Here is a 23,275-nt window from a genome sequence, read left to right as displayed (position 1 = left end):
TGATCTGACCGAGGGAGGGGCGACTGACGACATGGCTTACAGGGTTGTCACACAGAATGGCCCCCATAAAGACTGAACTCACAACCCTGGGTTTAGCAGGCCAATGCTCAAACCACTGACCTATCCCTCCCCCCACTATTCACAGGGGGAGGAGGGAGCAAATGAATACAAAACAAATCTGGTCTCTTAATTGTTTTGATCCACTCCATCTCTCTTACACATCTTAGGCTGGCAGCAGACGGTGCAGTACAACTGCTGGCCATCGTCGTCTCCCATTTATGACCAGGCGCCCCCGACCGACCTCACCGAAGTCGGCTAAAAGAGCACCCAGGAGACGACGACAACGGCTACCAGTCATAATGCACCATCTGCTGCCAAAAGGCAATGAGCTGCTGCTGTGTAGCAATGCAGTGCCATGTCTGGCAGCACCCAGGAGACATACAGTGATGGTGAGCTGAGCGGGCTCCATGCTTGCCGTGGTATGGCGTCTGCATGGGTAACCCAGGAAAAAAGGTGAGAAATGATTTATTGCCATTGCTTTCATGGGGGGGGGGGGAGGGGGGCGTTGATGACATTTACCCAGAACCACCAGGCATTGGGAGCTCAACCCAGAATTCCAATGGGCAGCGGAGACTGCGGGAACTGTGGGATAGCTACCCACAGTGCAATGCTCCGGAAGTTGACGCTAGCCTCGGTACTGTGGACGCACTCCGCCGAGTTATTGGTCTTAAGTGGGGACACACACAATCGACTGTATAAAATCGATTTCTAAAAAATTGACTTCTATAAATTTGACCTAATTTCGTAGTGTAGACATACCCTCAGTCAATACCTGGATGAGTTGGATTACAGTTAATCCAGGGAGCTATATCAGATGCTGACTTCTAGTTACTTTATATTGTGTTTATACTACATGGGTAATGTACCCATGATATCGTATCATAAAAAGGTTAATTTGTTCAAATACTACATCAGAAATATGTTGGATACTTTAACTTTTGTGTGTCAATTTATACACTGAATATTCTGCTAAAGCGTAACATAACACAAAGCTTAAGGCAAATAAACAATGAATGAGAGATGAAAGCAAGCAACAATATCCAGGAAACAGAGAAAAATCAGTGAAAGTTATTTAAATCAAGCTAAGGGCAAAATAATTATACACAACATGGAACTGATTTACAAAAGAAAATGTCAGTAACAAGGTGCCTGTAAAGAAAATATTTCTAAATACACCTAATTATTTAAAATCCAGATGCTTAAAATCCCTTATTAAAGAGAAATAAAATTTAATTCCAACTGGTTCTGACTGGAACAGGAATCTAAGAGGATATAAAGTTAATTGCTAAGTACCATACTTTATATTAAACTAAAATATGGATATAAAGATTATCTAATAGTCAATGGGGTAGGTTTCCTTTCCTTAATAATACTTCATCTAGTCTGGATAAATTTTCAGTGAGTGAATACCAAAAAACAAAGTTAAAACAAATGGGTTAGGTTAAATGGTAAAGGAGTGAGTCATTGTAAGGAGAGAGATAACAGAGCAATTACTTGCTTAAAAGACATACGTACTTTGGCAAGTTCTGCTTGTTTTTTCAGCTCCTCAGCCTGTTTTTCCAAGTCGCTGTTTTTCTTTTTTGCACTTTTCAGCATCTCTTCTGTGTTCAACAGATTCTGTTTAAGCTCTTTGATGGCTGCATTGTGCTCAGCGATCATCTCAGAATTGGTTTTTTCATGCGTCATCTGCAGATCCTTACACTGATTTTGGCTTTTCTCAATTTGCCTTTCCTGTCAGATTTTAGAGCAATTTGAATACAATCAGAAATCTAGTTTTTTTAATACTTTTTCCAACACAACTAGTAAGCCTTTTCTATAGTTCTTCTTACCAGGTCTACTAATTTATCTTGCATTTTCTTCAGTTCAGCCTGATGATTCTTAAGTGTTTCCTGCTGGTTCTGTTCAGCGTTACGTGTTGTCTGTTCCACATTTTCCTGCAGCTGAGCTGCCTTTTCATTTGATTTTGTAAGCTGAATTTGTAGTTCTTCTAGCTTCCTAAAATAAATAATAAATAAATAAATCAGAAATTAGCAAAATGACTTTTTGCCAAAAATGTAACTAACGTACAGACACAGCTCTCTCAGAGAGTTGCGGCATGCTTCTATTAAATCTTTAATACAGACCAAAAGTTTTGAAAAAGGTTTGTTCAAATCACTAAGAAGTGTGCAGAATGTTCTATCAAATTAAATGCACCAATAACAAGATTCAATGCACACAAAAAGTACCAATGTCAGAGTAAATCTGACCCCAAAGTTCAGGGTTTTGCAAAAACAGAAATGTTTGCATTAAATTTATGTTCAAAACAAATACACATTCCCTTGCAGTGTTTGGGTTGCATGCATTGTACTCGTGCATGAGAACCAGAAATTGTATAGTTTACTTTCTGGTGTCTAAGCTAAAAGAGATGCAATGATAATCAAACCATGAAAAAGTCTATTCAGTTTCAAAAGTGCCAGATGATGTTACATAAATAAGAAGTTATTAAATAATTTTTAAACCAAGTGGCTCTTTGATATATGTACAGAGTATTTAAGACAGAATGAATTTGATGGCACAAGCTCTGTTGTCACATCAATGTGAAACAGATTTGTTTCAGGATGAGCTTTCATAGCTACTTACAAAAGGACAAAAAAATGTAGGAACAAATGGCAGGAAAACGCTCTGATAGCAATGGGATACCTTTCTTTTGACCGCAGCTCATCATTCATCTTTGTAAGCTGAGAAGAACTATCTCCCGAGGACTTCATTATTTCTGCTATATCATTCTCGAGTTTGGCTTTAGCTTCAGTCAACTGCTGTTCTTTTTCTTCCCTCTCTTTCAACTTCTTCTCCATAACTGAACATAAAAAAGTTAATATTCTAGTAAATTTAATCCACAGACCAGGCACAAGGCACCTATACGCTAACAAGAGACTGTAAACATCAGAGTTAGCCTGGTGCCATAAAATTAGCACGTTGAACTTCCAAAACTAAAAGTCGCGTTTGGGTTTGGACTGTAAATTGTAGGCTCTGGAGTAATGGAAAGGTGTAAAACTCCCAATAGAGAAGTATAACATTGTACATGGAGAGACACAGGAAAAACAATCAATCAAGAATACAACTTTCAGTCAATGCTTCACTTAACTATAGGTATCAGGCTGGGCTCTACCATTAGGAGAGAAATCCAGCAGGCACGTTCGGGCATACTCACTTAACTGAAGTTACATGCAGCTATCAAGGGAAGAATATTAGACCAATTGGTCTTTAGGGCAGTGTAAACACAAGGATCAATGACAGCTACATCAAGTCACTGGTTTAGTAGGTTTTCTTTTATATACATAAGGTCAGTTTAGATTGCCGTAAAAAGAGATTGGGTGGATGGGTATAGCACAAAATGGTACTACAGGTTATGTGACAGGGGATGGTAGGGGGACCAGATGGGATGAAGAAAATATCGGGACATATGGGAGGTGGGGAGAGGGAGTCCCGTCAGCACAGCACAAAAAAAAAAAAAAAAAAAAGTGCGGAGTCCCGGAGGCAGAGAGAGAGAGAGAGAGAGAGAGAGAGAAATAACGGAGTCCCGGAGTCCTGCCGGCGGGGGGAAAGAAAGATAGAAAAAAATGGAGTCCCGCCAGGAGAGAGAGAGAGAAAAAACCCGGTGTCCCGCCAACAGAGGAAAAAAAACAAAACCCTGCTGGCAGAGAGAGAAAAGCAGAGTCCCACCGGCGGAACAAAACAAAACAGGAGTGCGAAATATTGGAACAAATTGTGTCCCAACCAAACATCGACTGGGACACGGGACAAACGCCTAAAAATCGGGACAGACCCGATTTTATTGGGATGTCTGGTCACCCTAGGGGATGGTGATGTGCTAGCTCGAAGGTCACAGACGCTAGGAAGAAGTTAACAACCAAACCAAAAAGGATTCTTCACATGTAAATAGGGTTCATACTCTTTCCATGAGCTGTCATATGCTTTTTACATGTCTGTTACAGGCACATGCTATTTACATGTTGCATTTCATGAACACACCAAGGGTATCCCTACACTGCACGCTCCTTATGGCAGTGTGTAGTGTGCATATACTATACACACCCCCTAACATGGCTATATGTAGCAGGGTAGCTGGTGAGCCACTCTTTAGGCAAGTAAACACACGCCTGAACCTGTAGAGTATGTACCCTACAGAGCTCTCTGCACGACCAAGCTGTGCTTTCCCCGTCTCCACTGATATTTGACCAGTGTAATGTTTGTAGCATTACCCAGGGTACAATCTGGAGTGATGGACACTGTGTCCCCTCAATTCTCCAAGCTGGGATGCCTGTTTTTCTGAACTTGGAATATGTCTCAGTAACGTTACACAGTAGAATCTTATAACTTTACATACAGTATTGCCACATTTTCCCAGGACAATAATGATCAGCACATTATGAGTTTTCAAATACCACCTCACAAGGCATGTTTTGTATGAAAACCATTATAGTTTTGTAAAAAGGGTGACCATAGGGATAGACTGTCACACCTCCCCCCTTACAAAGCTGCAGGAGGGTTACCCACTGGCTGACCTGTAGGCAGTAAGTCAGGACCCTCTTTCCTGGACATGGCATCTGCCACCATATTTTATTTTTCTTTTATGTGCACAATTTCCATATAAAATTCTGGTAGTATGAGACTCCAGAGTAGCAGTTTGGAATTTGAGCCTTTAGTTCTGTTCAATCAGATCAATGGTGACCCTTAACTTGCTATTAAAAAGGCATGGCTTCGGTTGCTTACCTGCTCACACCATCGGGTGAACATAGGGATACAGACTGTCACAGTATCCCACTGCCAGAGCCTTTCACTGATGCATGTAGCTACGTACTGCAGAGTGAGCACATACTGGTTTTCACTGAGGCATATAGCTACACATACCCTACTCTCTGCTGTCTGAGTGCGTCATCCTCTTTCCCCAGCCTTCACCATGGAGCATCTCCACTAATAATCAACTTAGATCAGTTGCAATATTAACACATTTTTGTATGTGTGTTGTTTGTGCCATTAAAGCAGATAAATACCTAATGCAAAGCTTTAACCAGTTCTTTGGAATGGACTTAAGCAACAAAGGTTCAACCAGGAAGCAAGCTGAGCCAGGAAATACTTTTCCATTACTTCCTTGCCATGGTCACTTCGCAGCATCCCTATATATAGTTTTTCAGTTGTGCTTACACTTCACACTAATGATGTGGTTTGTTTTAGCTTGGAACTAGGCACTGGGCTTGGCTCTAACAGGAATCTGACTTTCTAGCTTCCCAAAGCTAGTTTGCAGACATGTCTGCCACTATGTGGGTATTAGTCATCGCCATGTGATAAGAACAGCAGGTGGCATGAAGGCATAAAGCTGATGGCACATTCCAAACCCTTCAATTTTGTAATTTCCTTACCTGTCAAATTAGATTTTAACTGATCCAGTTCCGAAGACATGAGTGCAAATTGCTCTTCTTTTTGGTTTAGTTTTTTAATAGTTTCTATGGAAATAAAATCATATTTAAAAGATAAAGTTAATTCCCCAGTTATTGCGGTTCATCTTGTTAAAGCAAACTTAATTTACAAAGAATGCATATTGCTCTCAAATCAAACAAGGAGGAGAGAAAAAATCCTGTTTTATTCCTTGTTGCCAAGACAAATCCTGCTAAATTAACAAATATAACCCTTAGGCTCTTGAAGAAATTTTTTTCTGCACCATGTTTTCCCAGCGGGTTTTGAGGGGATGCATTTCGATTCTAGGGAAACGTACCTTGCATAGATTCTTGAACACTTTCCGCCTCTTCAGCGGCACTAGTAAACTTTCCTTTCTAGAAGGGAATGAAAACCCAAGACAAGTTTTAACCATTTGGTAATGACACACTATTATTCAAATATAAACTTCATTAAAAGTAGTGTTACTATTATTTCATTTCCTGATTTGATAAAGACCCACTACTGTCATAAGTGTATTAGACGTTTTTGACTTGTAATTTATAGTCTCTTTTGAACTTGGCAACACAGAGAAGTAAAAGGAAAGAGATCTCCCCGTCTTAGTTTGAAAGGAGGTCCCTTCCAACGTCTTTGTAAACGAGGATAGTGGTACAGCAGCAGCACAGCTGTGTGTGGCAGACGTGGTTCACCGGTCTCGCAAGGTTAGCGGGCCTGGACCTCACTTTTTTAAAGTTATAAACTTTAGCTCACAGGCTGTGGTGGACCTGCTGTTTGAATGGCCCCATGAAGCCTTGTGGCCAATCTCATACTAGTCTTTTCCAGCCACAATAGCAGGAAGAGATGTAAAGTTAGGGACATCTGACGAAAGGCCAGGATACAAAGATAGATAAAATACTGGGGCTCCTTAATCAACATCATAAAACACAGCAATGGCCTTAGAAAGACCACATGGAAAGACAGACACACACATCTTGCTTCCTCCTAAATCTGGGCTAATCTCAGGAGGCGCTAGCCCAAACATAGAACACTGAGAAGTTTAACTATTGTATTGCAAAACAAGCAGGAAGTGAAAATTTGTTATTCACAAGCTTCTTGTAAATAACACAGTGAAGTAGTGTTAACTCATACAGCACTTATAATGAAAAAGGACTACACCTACCTTAATGACTATTCTTAAAATGTATTATATGATGTATTTGATCTGGCTCAATGTTTTAACTGTAAACCAGTAACAGCGGAGCTCTGCTTAGGCAACAACTTGATAAGGTAAAAGTTAATCTTATTGTACTTTTCATTCTGAAAATCAGATATACAAAGCACTTGGACTCAACACCTGCATTCCTCACTTGGACAAAAGTCCATTTGAAATTACTAAGATTTTTGCTGGAGTAAGGATTGTTACATTTGACCCTTGGATAACAGTGACGATTTCCCCCTAAAAAGCTCAAAGAGAACCCAGTGGGTAGAGACAAGATTTCTGAGAATTACTCACCAAAAGTTGAAGCTCCTTTTCCAAAGAATCTTTAACTTGATTTACTGCACCCAAGTCTTTGTCCAGGTCAAGAAGCCTTTGCTCTTTGCCCTGAAGTTCTTTGGCCAGATTACTAGCCTGGCAGGGTGGATTAGATGGAGTAAAACAAAAATTACGAACATGAATGAAAACATAAAGAACATAAAATCATGAACTTCAAGGAAATAACTAGAATGTTCAAACCATCATATGTCAAAAAAAAAAAAAGAACAAAAGCTGAAGGAAAAATGTTGTGTGTTAACTGAATATAGCTGATTTCCACTGGAGGCTGCACCACAGTATTAAACTGCATCTCGGAATAAGTTTGAGACAATCCTTGTAATTTGAAAGTAGTCTAAATTTAGTTCTCTCAGAATTATGCTACAAATATTTTTTTAATGCTAGACATTTTGGGTATATTCAAGTGTTTTAAATTGTGCTTATTGCATCAATAGAATGTTTCTTACTGGAATATTTAGTAAGCACCTTGTAACTGACGGTATTGAACATTACATATTGCTGTGATGATTTTCAATCATATTGAGTACCCGCACCACCCACTGACTTTAATAGGAATGGTGGATGCTCAGCATGATCTCTGAAAATGATGCCAAAAGTCCGTGTCAGTCCAATTTTTTGGCACCATTTGTGGCGAGGTTTAGGAAAGTGGCCTCATTACTTTTTCTTTATGATCACAGAGCTGACTTGACAGATCTTGTGTGAAGGGGAAAGAGCTCAGACATTACATTTTACTCCCTGCGTTCCAAACTACAGTAGCAGAATAATCTCCCACCTATATAATATAGTGATATTCAACTACAAAGCCATTTTGTCAGTTACCGGCCTGAGCACCAGAAAAATCACTGAGAGAGACACAGTGTGGCAATCTTTGCTTCAAGACATTTCCTATGATGCTGTTTCACTCAACACCACTATCATGTACAGATGCCCCATCAGCTTGTCTCACTGTGATTTTATGGCTTTCCCTGGCCTGTTAGGTGCAGCACCTTTTCCCTTGCCTCTTCCCCCTTCCTGGCTACTAAAAGAGAGAAACGGGGAAAATGGCTATTCATCCAATCAGTTTTCCACTCCTGGATAATTAAAGGTTATGGAGTCTCTCCTTCATCCCTCCTATCACTACCTAGAGCAGAGGTGGGCAAACTACGGCACGTGGGCCACATCCGGCCCGAGGGACCCTCCTGCCCGGCCCCTGAGCTTCTGGCCCAGGAGGCTCGCCCCTGGCCCCTCCCCTGCTGTTCCCTTCCCCCGCAGCCTCAGCTCACTGCACCGCCGGCGCAATGCTCTGGGCAGTGGGGCTGCGAGCTCCTGGGGCAGCGCAGCTGCAGAGCCTGACCTGACCCGGTGTTCTGTGCTGCGCGGTGGCGTGGCTGGCTCCCGTTGGGCAGCGGGGCTGCCTGTCCTGCTGCTCTGGACAGCACAGCTGTAGTGCCGCCAGCCAGCAGTGCTTCAGGCAGCGCGGTAAGGGGGCATGGGAGTTCGGGGTGGTGGTCAGGGGCGGGGTTGCGGATAGGGGTCGGGGTGATCAGAAGGCAGGGAACGGGGGGTGGTGGTGTTTGAATGGGGGTAGGGGTCCCGAGGGAGCAGGGGGGGTTGTATGGGGTGGTGGGGGGCAGTCAGGGGACAGGGAACCGGGGCAGAGGAGGAGGTGGATGGGACAGGAGTCCCGGGGTGGGGGAGAGGGGGCTGTCAGGGGGCAAGAAGCAGGGGGAGTCAGACAGGAGGCGGGGGCCCGGCCACGCCTGGCTGCTTGGGGAGGCACAGCCTCCACTAACCGGCCCTCCATACAATTTTGAAAACCCGATGCGGCCCTCGGGCCAAAGAGTTTACCCACCCCTGACCTAGAAGGTAATGAATTCCAGAGGTCATTGGATTTCACATGGACGAGGTGATTACTTGGAGCTCCCTGCACTAGTCTCACAGGCATTAAACGCTCCACTTATTCTGCCTGTGCCCCAGACAGAACTCAAGACACAGAGGTGAAGTGACTTGCCCAAGATCACACAGGAAGTTTGTGGTAAGACTAGGAACAGAACTCACATCTCCTGATTCCATGTCCTGTGCCTTAACCACAAGACCACCCTTCAAAGCGGTACACAGCTCTTCCTAGGCTTTTTGAAAGAGGATGAGGAATGTGAGGAAACCTCTGTGCAACTCAATATGCTTATCAGAAAGGCAAGAGATTTTCTTAGTGTCACATATCACTTAATCTCAGTACATCCACTATTTAACTTATCACACATCAATAAATATGTGGATTCTTCTTCCTTACTAGGACCACGAGTGCCCCAACACAGCTCTCAGAGCAGAGGTTATAGGCCTCATAAGTTCACAGCAAGAAAGAACTTATGGGGCATGAGCCACACACCTCTACCCAAACCACCACCCTGCAAGACAAGATACAGCCTTCCAGATTAGATGCGGTGGATAGTTTCTCTAAACCTCTTCAGATGATTAAAAAATACTTTCTCTCAAGACTACCTTCCCCTCTGTGATGAGCTCATATTGTAGATAAAAGGTATAAATGTAAATTAAAATAAAACAAATTAAAGTAAAAAGATGGATGTTAATACAAACCTTGCTACTCCCATCAATCTTTTCAGTCTCTAGGTTTTGTATCAGTTTCTCAGCTGCCTCAAGCTGCTTGCTAAGTTTCTGGATTTCCAATTTACCTTCAGAATTGGCTTTCTGCAGCACATCAAGGTCCAAAATCTTTTCTTCAGTAACTTTGATCTGTGTTGTTAAACTATCAATAACCTTGGTTTGTTCACTGCACTTGGCTTGCAGTACCTCTAGCTCCTTTACCTTTATTTCTGCTTCCTGTAATTTGTTTAAAGCGTCTTCCATTTCTACTAGATGTTGATCTTCTGCATTTTCTAGTTTGGTCTTCAGGTTTTCCAGGCTTCGCTCTCTCTCCTCAGTGATTTCCAACAGCTTCGCTTTCAGACCTTCAATCTCTTTCATATGCTGAGATCTTTCGTTTTCTTGTTTTAGTTTTAAATTTGATGTTTCATTTTGATGCTCTAATCTCATTTTCTCAACCTTGGTCTTTAGGTCTGCGAATTCAGCAGTCTGAGCCCCAACACCTTTGCTGAATGAAATCTTTAGTTCTTCCATTGCTTGCTGATGTGAAGCAATAGCAGATTCCAGCTTTGATTTCCACAGCTCTATCACATCTGAATTCTCCTTGTTGGCACGATCAAGCTTAGTTTTCAACAACTCATTTTCTTTTGCAATTCTTTCATGTGAGGCTGAAAGTGCTTTGATCTCCTTCTGATAAGATTCTTCACTGATTCCAAACTTCTCTTTTACTGAATTTATTTCATTTTGATGTTCTTTGCTAATTTCTGCCACTTTTTCTTGCAAAGAACTTATTTCTTGTAGCAGTGAGAGAGAACTGTCCACATCACTGACTGGCTTACTAGACTCTAATCTCCTTCGGAGTTCAGCTACTTCCTTCACCCGCAGTGCTAGATCTCTTTCTAGTTCCATGATGCGAGATTTTTCTGATACTGTAGCCACCTATGGTCAACAGCATTTAGAAAGAAATAATTACACCACATATATAAAGCATGAAGAGATTTTGAAGTCTCAAGAAAAATCTTCAATTATTACAAATTAACCTCTTAGTATATCCATACCAACCTTTTTGGCAATAATTGGCCAAAATCAGATCTAGTCTAATGCAAATTCCTATTCCTACTGAGATAACTAATGGAGCATAAATAAGAGCAAATATTTTCTTTACATGGAAATCTATTAACCAAGACAACCTAAAATACTTGGTTTTGTTTATTTTTAAAATTATTTCCTTTCTTTTAAAATAAAAGTACCAATACCTGTGTTACACCCTTATAACTTTTTATTTAAGATGGAATGTTTTTAAACTCCCTTTCTGAAGTTAGTGAAAAGAAAAAAAATGGTTAAGCAAAAGCTTACAATTGCAGCTTGTATATAGATTAGCAAGGGTTAGCAAAATGCTTCTAAGAACGAATTTAAAGTGGAATGATGAAGGGCGGAGAGATCGCAGTCTTCATTTGTCCAGATAATTGCTTCCTTATACCATTCATATTGGTTTTGAAACTGACAGAGAAATGCAAATATTTTTCTTTGGTCTAGATGTACCAATAGGTGAAACTCCCATTACATCTATCCCCAAACTGTCTTTAAAAATTATCCTGACACTACCCAAGGCCTCTCTCAGAATGCCAAAAAAGGATTAAAGAATTAATTAGGCCCGTGACATGCAAAAGCATCACAAAACCAACCATTTTTCCTGATCAGGAAATTACTGCGTCTGCTCCTCCTTGTATTATAAACATCAAGATTAAAGATATTACTTACCTGAAATTGTTCTTTTTAAGTATTTTCTACAGATCCCACTCTTTGTTTTACATTATTCCATCTATGACCTCAAGAACAAAACCATTATGTGTTTTAAACCTCTCCCACATGTCCCATCAACAGCAATATATTTTGCAGTATGTACTGGTACATAGGTCAGGAAATAACTTTGAAAGCTAATGAAGAAGAACTGCTTACTATAAAACAACAAGTGGAATAAGCAAGGATATTTGGAAGTTGTTGTCTTGATGGAACAACTAATAATCTTGCAGTCTACCTAGGCTATATTATTAAGGCAGTAATATTTTGTGGAAGTGTTTAATAAGTTAAATGACTGGCTTTCACATATCCTATTAAAGCTGATATCATTGCAGAATTTAATCAACCACATCCTGCCCCATGAACAATGAAGAAAATGTACAACATATTAGATAACTGTTTCAAGGACTCTTTTAGACCAAAGCTCACTTTGTCAAAGGAAAAGATGGCCAAACAGATGAGACAAGGAAAAAACAAACCATCACTCCTTGCTAGGGTTGCCAACCCTCCCCCTCCTGGTTTGGCCAGGAGTCTCCTGAAATCGGGCTCGATCTCCCAGAGGCCACTGAAGCCAATCTGGGAGATTTTAGGTTGCTAAAAGTTAGGTCGGCAGCACAGTAGGGCTAAGTCTGAGGTTTTAGGCCCTATGTGGGCAGTTTGCTGGAGTGGAGCAACTACTATATTTGTACAAAAAGATAAGCACCCTCTTCTCCCCACAAACATAGGTCCCAAATCTGGTCTGGGATCCACTAGCATGGACCCCAGCAATGGACTGTGCACAGATGAAGTCACTCTAGCATTACACGAACCCTGGCCCCAAAGGCCCCTTTAGGTACTGAGAGGTGCTCAGTCTCTACTGAATCTCATGTTAAAGGAAAGCACAGTTGTATGCACCTGTGCTAGTCTGGTCCATCATCATATTGATGCAGAATGACAAAAATGAACCAGAGACACCTCGTTCTCTTTTGTGTAGTTTCACTTTTGCCTTCCTGGGCAGGGCTGCCCAGAGGATTCAGGGGCCCTGGGTCTTTGGGGCACTTCGGCAGTGGGTCCCAGAGCGAGTGAAGGACCCCCGCCACCAAAGACCCGGAGCGGAGGGAGCCCTCGCCACCAAATTGCTGCCGAAGACCCGGAGCGGAAGAAGCTCCGGGTCTTCGGCAGCGGCTCCTTCACTCGCTCCGGCTGTGTTTGGCGGCACTGAAGGACCTGTCACCGAAGACCCGCTGAAAACTCTCCTGGGGGCCCCTGTCAGGCCTAGGGCAAATTGCCCCACTTGCCCCCCCCCCCCAGGCAGCCCTGTTCCTGGGGTCTGGAAAAGAGCTGAAGTTCCTCAGTTTCTTTGAGAATAGTAAGGACCTGACTGGTGGGGAAAAAACCTCAATCAATAGGAAGCTCTCCAGCCAAGCAGAATTAATTCCTTGTAGAGAGGTTTCTCCCTGCCCCCACCACCAAGAAAAAGCAACTGGCTTGTGTTGCATCTGCTAACTGATGGTCAGTTAACCAGAGGTGCCAAGATGCTAAACCTGAGCCCAATTTGTAAGCAAATTTTGAAGAATCCCCTCTCAGTGCAAGGTATTTGAATGCTATGATACCACGCACATGCTGCAGGTAATACTAACTGTAATTCATCTGTGGGAGTTTTAAGATTCCTCCTATTCCCAAGCGTCTCTAAATCATGAAAATTTGGATCCATTACTCCCATCCAAATAAAAATTATTGGATTACTATACATTTAAAGATTGCTTCCTACTACATAAAAGGAATCCATCCCTACAGCTTTATAAACCAAGAGTGGGAATCTATAGAATATACTTCCTGTCAGAAAACAGAGACCTTACTGGACTTCTGCAAATACTAAAGTTAAAACTTCAGATTGATAGTAGAAAGTCATTTTATTAATTTTTAGCACGCAAAAACAAACTGTTTTTTGCTAGGCAAGTGCAGGGATTACATAGGTTCCTATTAAATGTATGGCAGAGGGCTAACAGCTATCCACATCTATGTTCTTCCCACTCAAATTCCTTTAACTGACAAAAATAACTAGTAAACAGAACATTGTCATTAATGGTGTGGTTACTGTTTGCCTGTCATTCTGTTTTAATTACATGTGGCACTTTCTGGTGTGGAGAAAATGATCAGTTTAAATGAAATCAACATGCTTTATATTGTCATAGAAGAAAGCTGATTGGATCACCTGCAAACACATTGAGAACAACGAATGTCAGTGATTTGACATTTATTATAATGCATTTTATGCATTGTTATTTAAAATAATTTAAATCAATGGGGAGTAATCAGAGCTGTAGGCTGATCAGAGCCATTTCAAATTACTGGAATGCTTTAGGCTTAGAAACCATAAGCAATTCATTCCTTCAAGCAAAAATAAAAAAATGTCATTTTTTCATATGTGCAAAGGCATCCAAATAAGGAACTTGGAAGTCATTTCCATTCTTCATGGTTCCGGACTTCTGAGAGCACATCTGTCTGATAACGTACTATTACACTCTGCTAAACACACCTGCAAAGGGAGTACTGGGGTCAACTAATTTAGTCATATAGGACCTGTCTCAGCTGAAATTTGACACAGGGTTAGCATCTTTCTAGAGAGAGATTAATATGGTTCTTGGTAGAAAGATACTAACATTGTTTCAAGTCTCTGCAGATGTAGAACTTCTTCACCTTTCTAACAGGGCATTAAAAAAAATAATCAGAGATGTAAGCAGATTATGTAACTAGTGCCACTGGATTCTCTATGGAAGGACCATACCAATGGAGAAAAAAAACAAACAACTGTATGGCCACAGTACACACTGGTCAGCAAAATAAGCACCTAAAGTTACAACCTGTACACAAGGTCCAGATTGCTCCATCCCCTCAAAACCTTCAGACTGGAAGAATTAGAGTAAATTAAATGAGAAAGAACATTTGTCTATTTGCAGCAATTCAACATTTCTTTTGGAGCATACAGAACCTCACTATCTGCTACAAGTGAACTGCTGAATACTTTCATAAATGGATCCACAACTTTGTTTGCTGCTTTGGACCTGTAGTCAAGTGATATCTTTCCATTTTGAAGAGATCTTACCTGGATTCCTTTGTAGAACTATATATAATAAAAAAGTTACAAAAAGTCAAAGTCTAATAGTCATTTTAGTAGTGTCCTTCTTGGCTACTTTCTATAAAGTATATGGCAGAAGACAGGCACTCTCTTCGATATCCATTATACCCTGCAGACTGCGTGATCAGAAATCCTCCACGTTACAAATAGGTCTCGTTCATTTAAATAGTGAAAACCATTACCCTAGTGTCTTCTAACTCCCTCTGGAGTTTGTCAGCTTTGGTCTTTTCAAAGAGCAGGCTCTGTTCAAGCTCCTTAATGCGGGCATGCTCCAGTTTGGTCTGCGTCTGTTAGTAAAAAGGGAAAGGAAGAGAACACAACAGTGCCACCATCACATGCCAGCACAAAAGGAGGGAGCCACATGCAGGCCGTGCTGCCAGTATCTTCTACCAAGGATGAAGAGAGAAGATGCAGTGGGTAAAATGAACAGGGAAACTCTATGGATGAGAGAGATGAACTGAAAGTGTAAATGGTCTGATGTGTAAAATAAACAAACAAACCACAAACAAGAAGAAATATGGACAAAAAGTAAGGTAGACTCATGCAGCCATATAGAAGTTATTTATCAGTATGTGAAGTTTACCAGCACAAATTAGAATAGTTAATACTTTTTAAAGAATTATAAGCCCCTTCCTCCTATCACCCCCAACTAACACTGTATATTTATTTGGCTTTAGCTGAGTTAGGTTTTTAATTATGAACTAGGGGATCAAAATTCAGACCTGGTGTACATGGGTGAAATAACACCATGGAACAGGACCAGCACACAGCAGGTCTGAATTTGGCTGTAGATATTAAGGCTTCTGTAGAACACTATTTTTAATTTCTCTATATTTTTCAAGTTTGTGCCATCAAAATCTTCCTGGCAAATCCTTGGGATGTCAAGATTCATTTGTTGCTATCATATGAATGGTGTGAACACACAGTTACTCAGAACTGCAGAACATCTTTTCCCCACCTTTCCGAAGGGGAGCAAACGTGACTGATTTAGACTGGTTGCTCTGTAACTAAAATGCCGATTTGACCATGGTACATCACTCAAGTCTAAATTGGTTAGGCCACGAAGAGGAAGTACGTTTGTACTTCTAAAAGGCATTGTGTTCCAAGAGAGAAAAAGAAACCACACAAAGCGGAGCCAAGCACCCTCTGCCCTTTGCTCACAAAGGGGTAGGTTTCATAAAGAACTGTGGAATATCAGGATGCAGCTCCTGAATATTCAACAAAGAGGCAGAGACACTTTGCCAAGAGTCTGCAAGAAAGCATGGGGTTTAAGAGAGATGGAAAGAATCTAGCAGTTACTCCCTTCTTGACTTGCACCACTATGGGAGGGAAAAAGAAAAGCACATCCAGAGTTAAGAACTGCATGTCACACTCAGCTCTGAACTGCAGAGTTTAGTACATTGTGTCAATCTTAGCACACATCATCATTAACCTAAAAGATGCCATCTTTTAAAAAGCAATATTCATGCCTGTTGGTTTAAGTGTCCTTTCCTAGAAAGAGGCGTGACCATCCCAACAACAGGGTGACCACCTGACAGAGACTGAATATTATTTTGTCCGTCTATGGCAAGACATGCTTCTCATCCTGAGAAGTTACCTGTGCCAGACTGGATCAACGTTCTTCTATGTGATTTAGTTGTAGCTGTTAATTTAGTGTGAAGTAGAGTGGCTGGATTTAATTAACCTAAGAAATATCAATTAGAAGAAACAGGTCTCCAGCTTGCAGAGCCAGATGTAGAATATGAAGGAGAAGAGAGTAATGTGAAGATATGTGGGATCCCATCAAGGCCCTACTCCATCTGTCACCATCCCAGTGTCCATACTGTAGTGTTTCCAGAGTTGGCAGGAGATCTGTGTATACATGGGCACTCTACCTATGCCGGTGCACAGTGCACGTAATGTAGACCTAAGCCTCCACTCCCAGTGTCCGTAGTAAGATATTTTGAAATCCTGTAAAGCAGTGTTATGTATAAACAGTGATAAGCTGATTGTGACCATCTTCAAAGCAGCCCCAACAATCAAAGATCATAAGTACTCTCTGAAGAGGAAGTGAGATGGGGGGAAAGCCTCTGTTCTGCTTCAGGTGTGTTCTCCTCCACCCGTCAATTAATAAAAAGATGGCTTCACCTTAGCATTTCATTCTGATCGCATCAAGTTATTTCTCTATCTGTGTCAAAAGCTGGAAGTTGACTGATGCTGAACCAAAATAGTTCTGTATCCATCATGTTGAAAATGATAAGCCAATTCTACCAACATTCAATAGGCCCCAAAACATAGGGATCCAAAAGTATTAAACTTGCTTCAGAGGCTAAACTTTCAGCAGTTCCTTGGGCTAATAAAGTTTTTATGTGATTCTATGTCTCCTTTGTTCCTGGAGATCTTCAGAGGGCTTGACAAGACTGCCAGTTTGCCAGAAGAATAAGAATTGTCCTTTTACCAACAGCTTTCCATTATGTGGTTCAATATTCTGATGGGAATTAGAGATGTTAAGAGAACTTTTAAAATGTCCACAAGTTTTAAATGCAATAGCTTTAATTCAGAGTCTTTGTGGGACTAGTGTGACTTCAGATCGAGCAAGCCAAAAAACCCAAGCCACTAAACAGCTCTAGAAATGTCTTGAGGTTTTTTAAACTAGTGGTTTGGAATAAACCAACATACATACTTTGTCACATTCCCTGAGGTGGAGCTATACAGAAGGGCATATCCAGAATTCTACTTACATCATGAATCTCTACTAAAATATGTACTATCTTAAAGCTTTCTACAGAAATCATCATATACAAAGCCTCTTTTTAATCCCTTGCTTATATAGCAGCTATAACAAACATATCTAGGTGATGTCTAATTATACTAAAACCTTCAGAGATCAGAGTTAACAGAACTTATTCAAAAATATCCCACCACGCAGATATTACCTGCACTAAAACAAAAATAAATAAAGATGCTCAGCTAAATATAGAGGTGCAATCTAAAAGATACCACTCCAAACACCACTTTTGCTCATTTAAAGAACAAACAAAAACAAAAATAAATAAGTCTGATTTCCAAAGGAAAGGCTACAATTCCAAATAGGGATATCCACTGAGGAATTGTGGCTCACTCTGAGCTTCCTTCCAATCACCCAAAGAGACAAGTCTAAGGGACAAATTCTCCTCTTAGTTACACCAGAATGAATCTGGAAGATTCAATGAAGTTACTCCTGATTTATTTTGGTGTAACAAAGGAAAGCTTGATTCAGATGTAATAATGACAGGGAAGACTCTCTCTATTCTGGGGAATTACAATTAGATGATGAGGGGTGAGACAAATCCTGCCCTGACTTAAATCCTCTGCAACTCCACTAAGGATACATCTACTCTGCAAGAAAATCCTGTGGCAGCGAATCTTAAAGCCTGGTCAACTGACTTGGGCTCATGCTATGGCACCAAAAATAGCAGTGTAGACAATCCTGCTTGGGTTGGAGCTCAGGCTCTGGGACTCCCGTCCATGCAGGATTTCAGAGCCCAGGCTCCAGCCTGAGTGAGAGGGCCTACACTGCTATTTGTAGCCCCGCAGCATAAACCCAAGTGCCAAGGGTTTTTTTTTGTTTTGTTTTTTTTTTTGCAGAGTAGATGTACCCTAAGTCGTTAAGTCCCAAATGCAGGGCCATCAGTTATCAACAGTGCACAGCAATTGCACACTGTGCCTGCTCTCACTCTTTGAAATGAAATTCAGAGTTTAGTTTTGCACCTATATCTACCTACTGATCCATCTGTACTACTATGCTGAAGCTATAATGCTGACTAATGATTCTGTGACTGAGGCAGCAAGTCTTCAGTCCCCTTTGCTGGCATGTTCACCACAGAACATGGTCTGGACAGTTTCTTATCTAGTGTTCCATTAAATAATCCAACATGACTTTCCACTCAAAAGCAGAGCAACAAGGGTTTTTCTTGGGAAATAAGCCTGCTCAGGGAGAAATTAGAATAGAGAGATTTGGAATAAAGACAGAGGGGAATGAGGAGTGCACAAAATAGGAAAGAGGAAAGTCACATGCAGATTTACTTCTAACACACCGTGTGCCTGATTTGGAAGAATAGAGGAGACCCAGATCACGGAAGTAGCTTCACAAAAGGAACACCTAAGAATGCATAGTAGGAAATCAGTTTTAGTCTTGAGAGCTTTCTATTTTGGTGGGGGAAGAGGGGTTGCAGGAGGCAGCCTGTTATAAGATTTTCTTGAACCAAATCAAAAGCAGAGGATTTTTTTGAATTCCATCTGCTTTGTACTGTGAACAGTGTAGAGGGGATTTATTTTAATGACTTGCAAAGCAATACATTTCTTCTAGCCAATTCTAAACAATTTCTCTGCGTTTCAGGAAGAAATCCTGTTACACTACAATGAAAAAATCCAGAGCTTTGTACATTGTAAATAATGAGTTCATTCTCATATTTTTCACTTTTCCTTGTATAATGCTTTCTCTTCAGCATTTCATAACAAAAAAAAGTAATCAGTAAGGAGAGGTAGGGCTATGCAATTTGTTCTCTAGGAAATTTCATGAAAGGATGTACAGTGCCATCCATTGAACAGTAGTGGGAGCTCATGGGAAAGCACACAGGATTTTGTGATGAATGCAGGTTGAGGCCTACTTTTATAGAGAAGACTTTTCAGGGCTCAAGACTGTAGTTTCCTGCAAGCTCCTGTTGCTTTTCAGTTGATTGCACTGTATTAAGTTTCTAGTTTTATTTAAAAAACTAATGATGATACATTCTCCCTATCTTCAGTTAAAGGGGATTATAGGTGCTTAGTCATCACATACATTCCTTGTGATCAGTGTTGTCATTGCTCTGAAAGCAACATGCACGCAAATACTAGAGTCAATGTTTCAATAGCAGATTATGAAGTTAGTGATTAAGTCTATAAATAAGCATTTTATCTGTATACAATCTGTTAACATGGGATGTCTCCACACACTTAAATGCCCTCTTACATTTTCAGGATCTTCAGAAATCTGCCTCTTTTGCTATCAGTAAAAATTAAAAAAACAAAACAAAAAATATATTTCACCTAAATGCTTAACACTATCACTCCAATACAACAGGAGGCATTTCATTCATTTAAATTCAGCTTACGCTCCTGAAGATATGCATTTTGTCAAACAACCAGAGTCCTTAAAACCGTTTGCCATGATTTTAAACTCAATTTTAATTATCGATTTAACAAAACAAATCCAAAAAACACTTTCATGGACTGAACAACTAATAGAGCAGAGTATAGATAGGTACTTTAAAATGGATGGAAGACTGACACAAAGTAGAACTTAAGGAAATGTCACATGAAATGGACCACAAGGCTAGCACTTTCATCATTAATGGTTCATAGGGTTACAAGTCAATTTAAATGTCTATTGTTTACAATGGGATAAGAGTAACCAACTTTTTTCAGATTAAATATGTTAAACTAGAAGACATCCAGCATTTTTATTTAAAATTTGGATTAAAAAACTGGCAGTGTTGAAATGGTCTCAATTTGTTTCTTTCTTATTAACAATAAAAACATTGTGTATAGAATTATTTAAGAACGTTAGACTAGAGTTCAGTACATCATACCAGCTAGACAAAGTAGGAAGGTAAATTGCGATTAGAGTACATACTTTGTATTTCACTGGTGTGCTTAATTTTCAGCCCTCGCTAAAGCATGCACGCCGATGTTAAGTCTTTGTTGAGAGATGTGCAGGGATGGTCATTTTTTGGTATGAATCACCCAGAAGACTGAGGTGGTTAAATCTTCAGCACCCACTTCAACAGGGACATGACTATTAACTGCCAGTTTTATAACTTTAAAGTTGATTTCTAGTTGTTGGTTTCTTTTAAATAATTTGAAAAATGTTAGGATTATAAAATTGCAAAAAGGATGAAATTTTACCAAGGGCTAAATTAAATTATTCTGCCACAACCGCAGCCACTCAGCTATAGAAGCCATGCTGAAGAATACAATTTACTTAAGGGCCCAATCTTGACCATTTAAGCTTACACAAAGACTGCAGGATTGGGTACTTGAAGGTTTAGTGATCCCCTTCCATTTGTTCTGTGTACTCCTGGAATATCAACATGCAGTTTTAACTCTTCCTTTCATTGTCTTCACACTGGTAGCAATATAATGTCTATAACTGTTTGCACTTCAATATCCTACCAAATGTGACTTTACAAACTTGGCACAGTTTTACCTCCAGGTCTCCTTTGGTAATGGACTCTTCCTCTACGCGGAACTGAAGATCCTCCACCTTCCTAGGAGTCATAAATTAAGAGACAGTTTTCAAAGAGAGATTGTTTTTCGTACTTACTTTTCATTAGAAATTAAAAGCTACAGCAACATTATATTTTAAATTAATCAAGTTACCAGAAAATGGGAGAAGGGAAAAAGTTCAACCCTGATTTTAAATGAGAGAACACTGAAAAATTCACTAAAAATAAAGTAAGACATCAAAATCCTTCCTGAAGTTCTTTAAAGATTGGAAGACACAGTATTAACTAAGAAAATAGTTTAAACAAACAAAATATATTTAAATTAACTAGTCACCATCTCATTCGTTTCTTTTTTAGACTCTCAAACAATGACCTGATAAAAAGACTTGATCCAGTTGCCATCACTAATTTCTATGATTCATCTAAAAATGAATAAGAAATTAGAAAATGTATTAAAAAAATTAAGAAGTTGGGGTGGGTTTTTTTTTTTTTTTTAGAAATGCACATTCTAAAACTCTAGTATAAGTAAAGCAAGTTGATCTGTACCCATGCTGGCTGGTGGAGAGGAAGCCTGCAGGGGAGGAACTGACATGTGCTAAAGCACAACTTGCCTCATCTACACTAGAATTTCAGAACATATAGGTAGAACGTATTCCCGAACAAGATCTCAAACTCTCTTCTCCCCCCCCCCCCTTTTATCCTAATCAAACTTTAAGTGGACTGAGATGGACCAGATGGTGTGTTCCTGTGGAAGAGGGCTCTGAAGTTAGATTCTGAGAAACCTACACTGGCTCCACAGTTCTCTCAACTCCACAGAAAATGTAGAGAGGAGAGAAAGGGTGCCTCATATCCCTTGAATGACACGCACTGGCAGAAACTTAGTTGACTGACTCTGAAGATGACCATCTCGAGTCTTCTCAGTCAAAGGCAGGGCTCGTGGGGATACACGGTCTTTCAGACAATTAGTGTAAAGGAAAGGAACAATAAGAATTTTAGTATTTATCTTAACAGTAATTACAACGCTGTCTACACAACAACTCCCTGCTTTTGGGAGTGAAGGATTTAAGGTGGTTAGATTTCAAGTTACTGCATGAGATTATATCTAACAGTGCAGAGAACTTTCAAAGAAAATAAACCTGGAGTATTTAGGAGGAAGAGGGAGAAATACTACACCGCTGAAGCTGTGAACATTTCCCAAGCTGCAAAATACCACTTCAGTTAATGTGTATCAGTCATGTACAGCAACAGCTATGTTGCTTGGCAACATGCTGAAGGTGAGCTCAAGGCCAACGAGGACCAGAGTTAAAGTAGTCCCTCGCTGCCCTAGCAGCCGGTGAAAACAGGCTCATAGCATTTATTATAGAAAGAGCTTTTATTTTAAGCCCTGTATGATGCAACATGCAGAAGCTGCCTCAATACCACCGCCTCTACAGGTTGCAAACTATTGGTCTAAGCAACCCCATAGCATGAACTATTCAAGTCACTTCACACCAGCCACAACACCCTATATTTGTCCCATTTGGAATTAGTCTGTTACTGGCAAACCACCACATCTGAAACACAAAACCTTGTTTGTGATGGAGAGAAATCCTGAATAAAGTTTTTGGTTCACCTTTTCTCTTCCTCAAGCTGGTTGAGAAGCTCCACTTTCTCCCTATCAGCAGCTTCGACCATGGCCCGCAACTGGTCCATTTTTGCTTCCATTTCCAGTACATGCTAATTAGCAGCAATGACACAGAATTTAGAAAGTAAAAAGATTAGGCAAGTCAATATTTACTTGAAGAAGTTTAAACAGGGTTCTATTTAAGGGTGAAGAAAGCCATATGGTTTGCAGAAAATCAAAATGGACAGTCAACTATTCCGCATGGAGGTGTAAATGGAAAGATTAAGAACAAAATACTTCTAGCTTGGTAAAATGATAACCCAGGGGACAGGCACACGATAACCATTTACCAATATACCAATGGTATAAACAGCAAGGGGAGGTGTGGTATAATGGGTATTAATTAGAAGGAATTGGATGAAATATGAAAAGCAAAATCTAGGCTAAATATCAGACTAAGGCTTCCTGAAGTGAGCTCTATCACATAAGAGATGTGATACTGGGTCAGACCACTGTTCATTTTGCCCAGTATCCTGTCTCCGACAGTGGCATGTACCAGGGCTTCAGGGCCACTGTATAGAACAAGGTAATTAAGGAGTAATCCACCACTGTCTTCCACTCCCATCTTCTGGCATTCAGAGGTTTAGTGTTGCACTGAGCATGGGGTTGCATCCCTGATCATCTGAGCTAATAGCCATTGATGGACCATTCTTCCATTAACGTGTCCAGTTCTTTTTTGAACCCAGTTATACTTCTGGTCATTACAACATCCCATAGCAATGAGCTTCACAGGTTAGCTGTGTAAAGTACTTCCTCTTGTATCAAACCCACTGTGCATTAAATTTCATCAGATGACCCCAGGTTTTTGTATTGTGTGAAAGAATAAATAATCCTTTTATTCATATCTTCCACATCATATCCCCCTC

At 40.4% G+C, this 23,275-nt stretch overlaps 1 protein-coding gene across 3 annotated transcripts in view; it reads right to left on the bottom strand.

Annotated features, from left to right (window-relative positions):
- CLIP1 (CAP-Gly domain containing linker protein 1) overlaps positions 1 to 23,275 on the bottom strand; it is a 117,435-nt gene that overhangs the window by 36,488 nt on the left and 57,672 nt on the right. For all 3 annotated transcript variants that reach the window (XM_044990096.1, XM_044990098.1, XM_044990097.1), the window contains exons 7-15: positions 22,359 to 22,462; positions 20,728 to 20,788; positions 9,599 to 10,543; positions 6,986 to 7,102; positions 5,813 to 5,870; positions 5,460 to 5,543; positions 2,740 to 2,896; positions 1,890 to 2,055; positions 1,576 to 1,791 (exon numbers count right to left, since the gene is read on the bottom strand). In XM_044990096.1, coding sequence (XP_044846031.1) covers positions 1,576 to 1,791; positions 1,890 to 2,055; positions 2,740 to 2,896; positions 5,460 to 5,543; positions 5,813 to 5,870; positions 6,986 to 7,102; positions 9,599 to 10,543; positions 20,728 to 20,788; positions 22,359 to 22,462 — 1,908 coding nt within the window. The remainder of the gene's footprint in view (positions 1 to 1,575; positions 1,792 to 1,889; positions 2,056 to 2,739; positions 2,897 to 5,459; positions 5,544 to 5,812; positions 5,871 to 6,985; positions 7,103 to 9,598; positions 10,544 to 20,727; positions 20,789 to 22,358; positions 22,463 to 23,275) is intronic.

The sequence above is a fragment of the Mauremys mutica genome, chromosome 16 (assembly GCF_020497125.1).
Source record: "Mauremys mutica isolate MM-2020 ecotype Southern chromosome 16, ASM2049712v1, whole genome shotgun sequence".
In the NCBI taxonomy this organism is placed as follows: domain Eukaryota; kingdom Metazoa; phylum Chordata; order Testudines; family Geoemydidae; genus Mauremys; species Mauremys mutica.
Note: the sequence above shows the minus strand (reverse complement) of the source record. Positions and strands in the feature narration are given on the sequence as shown.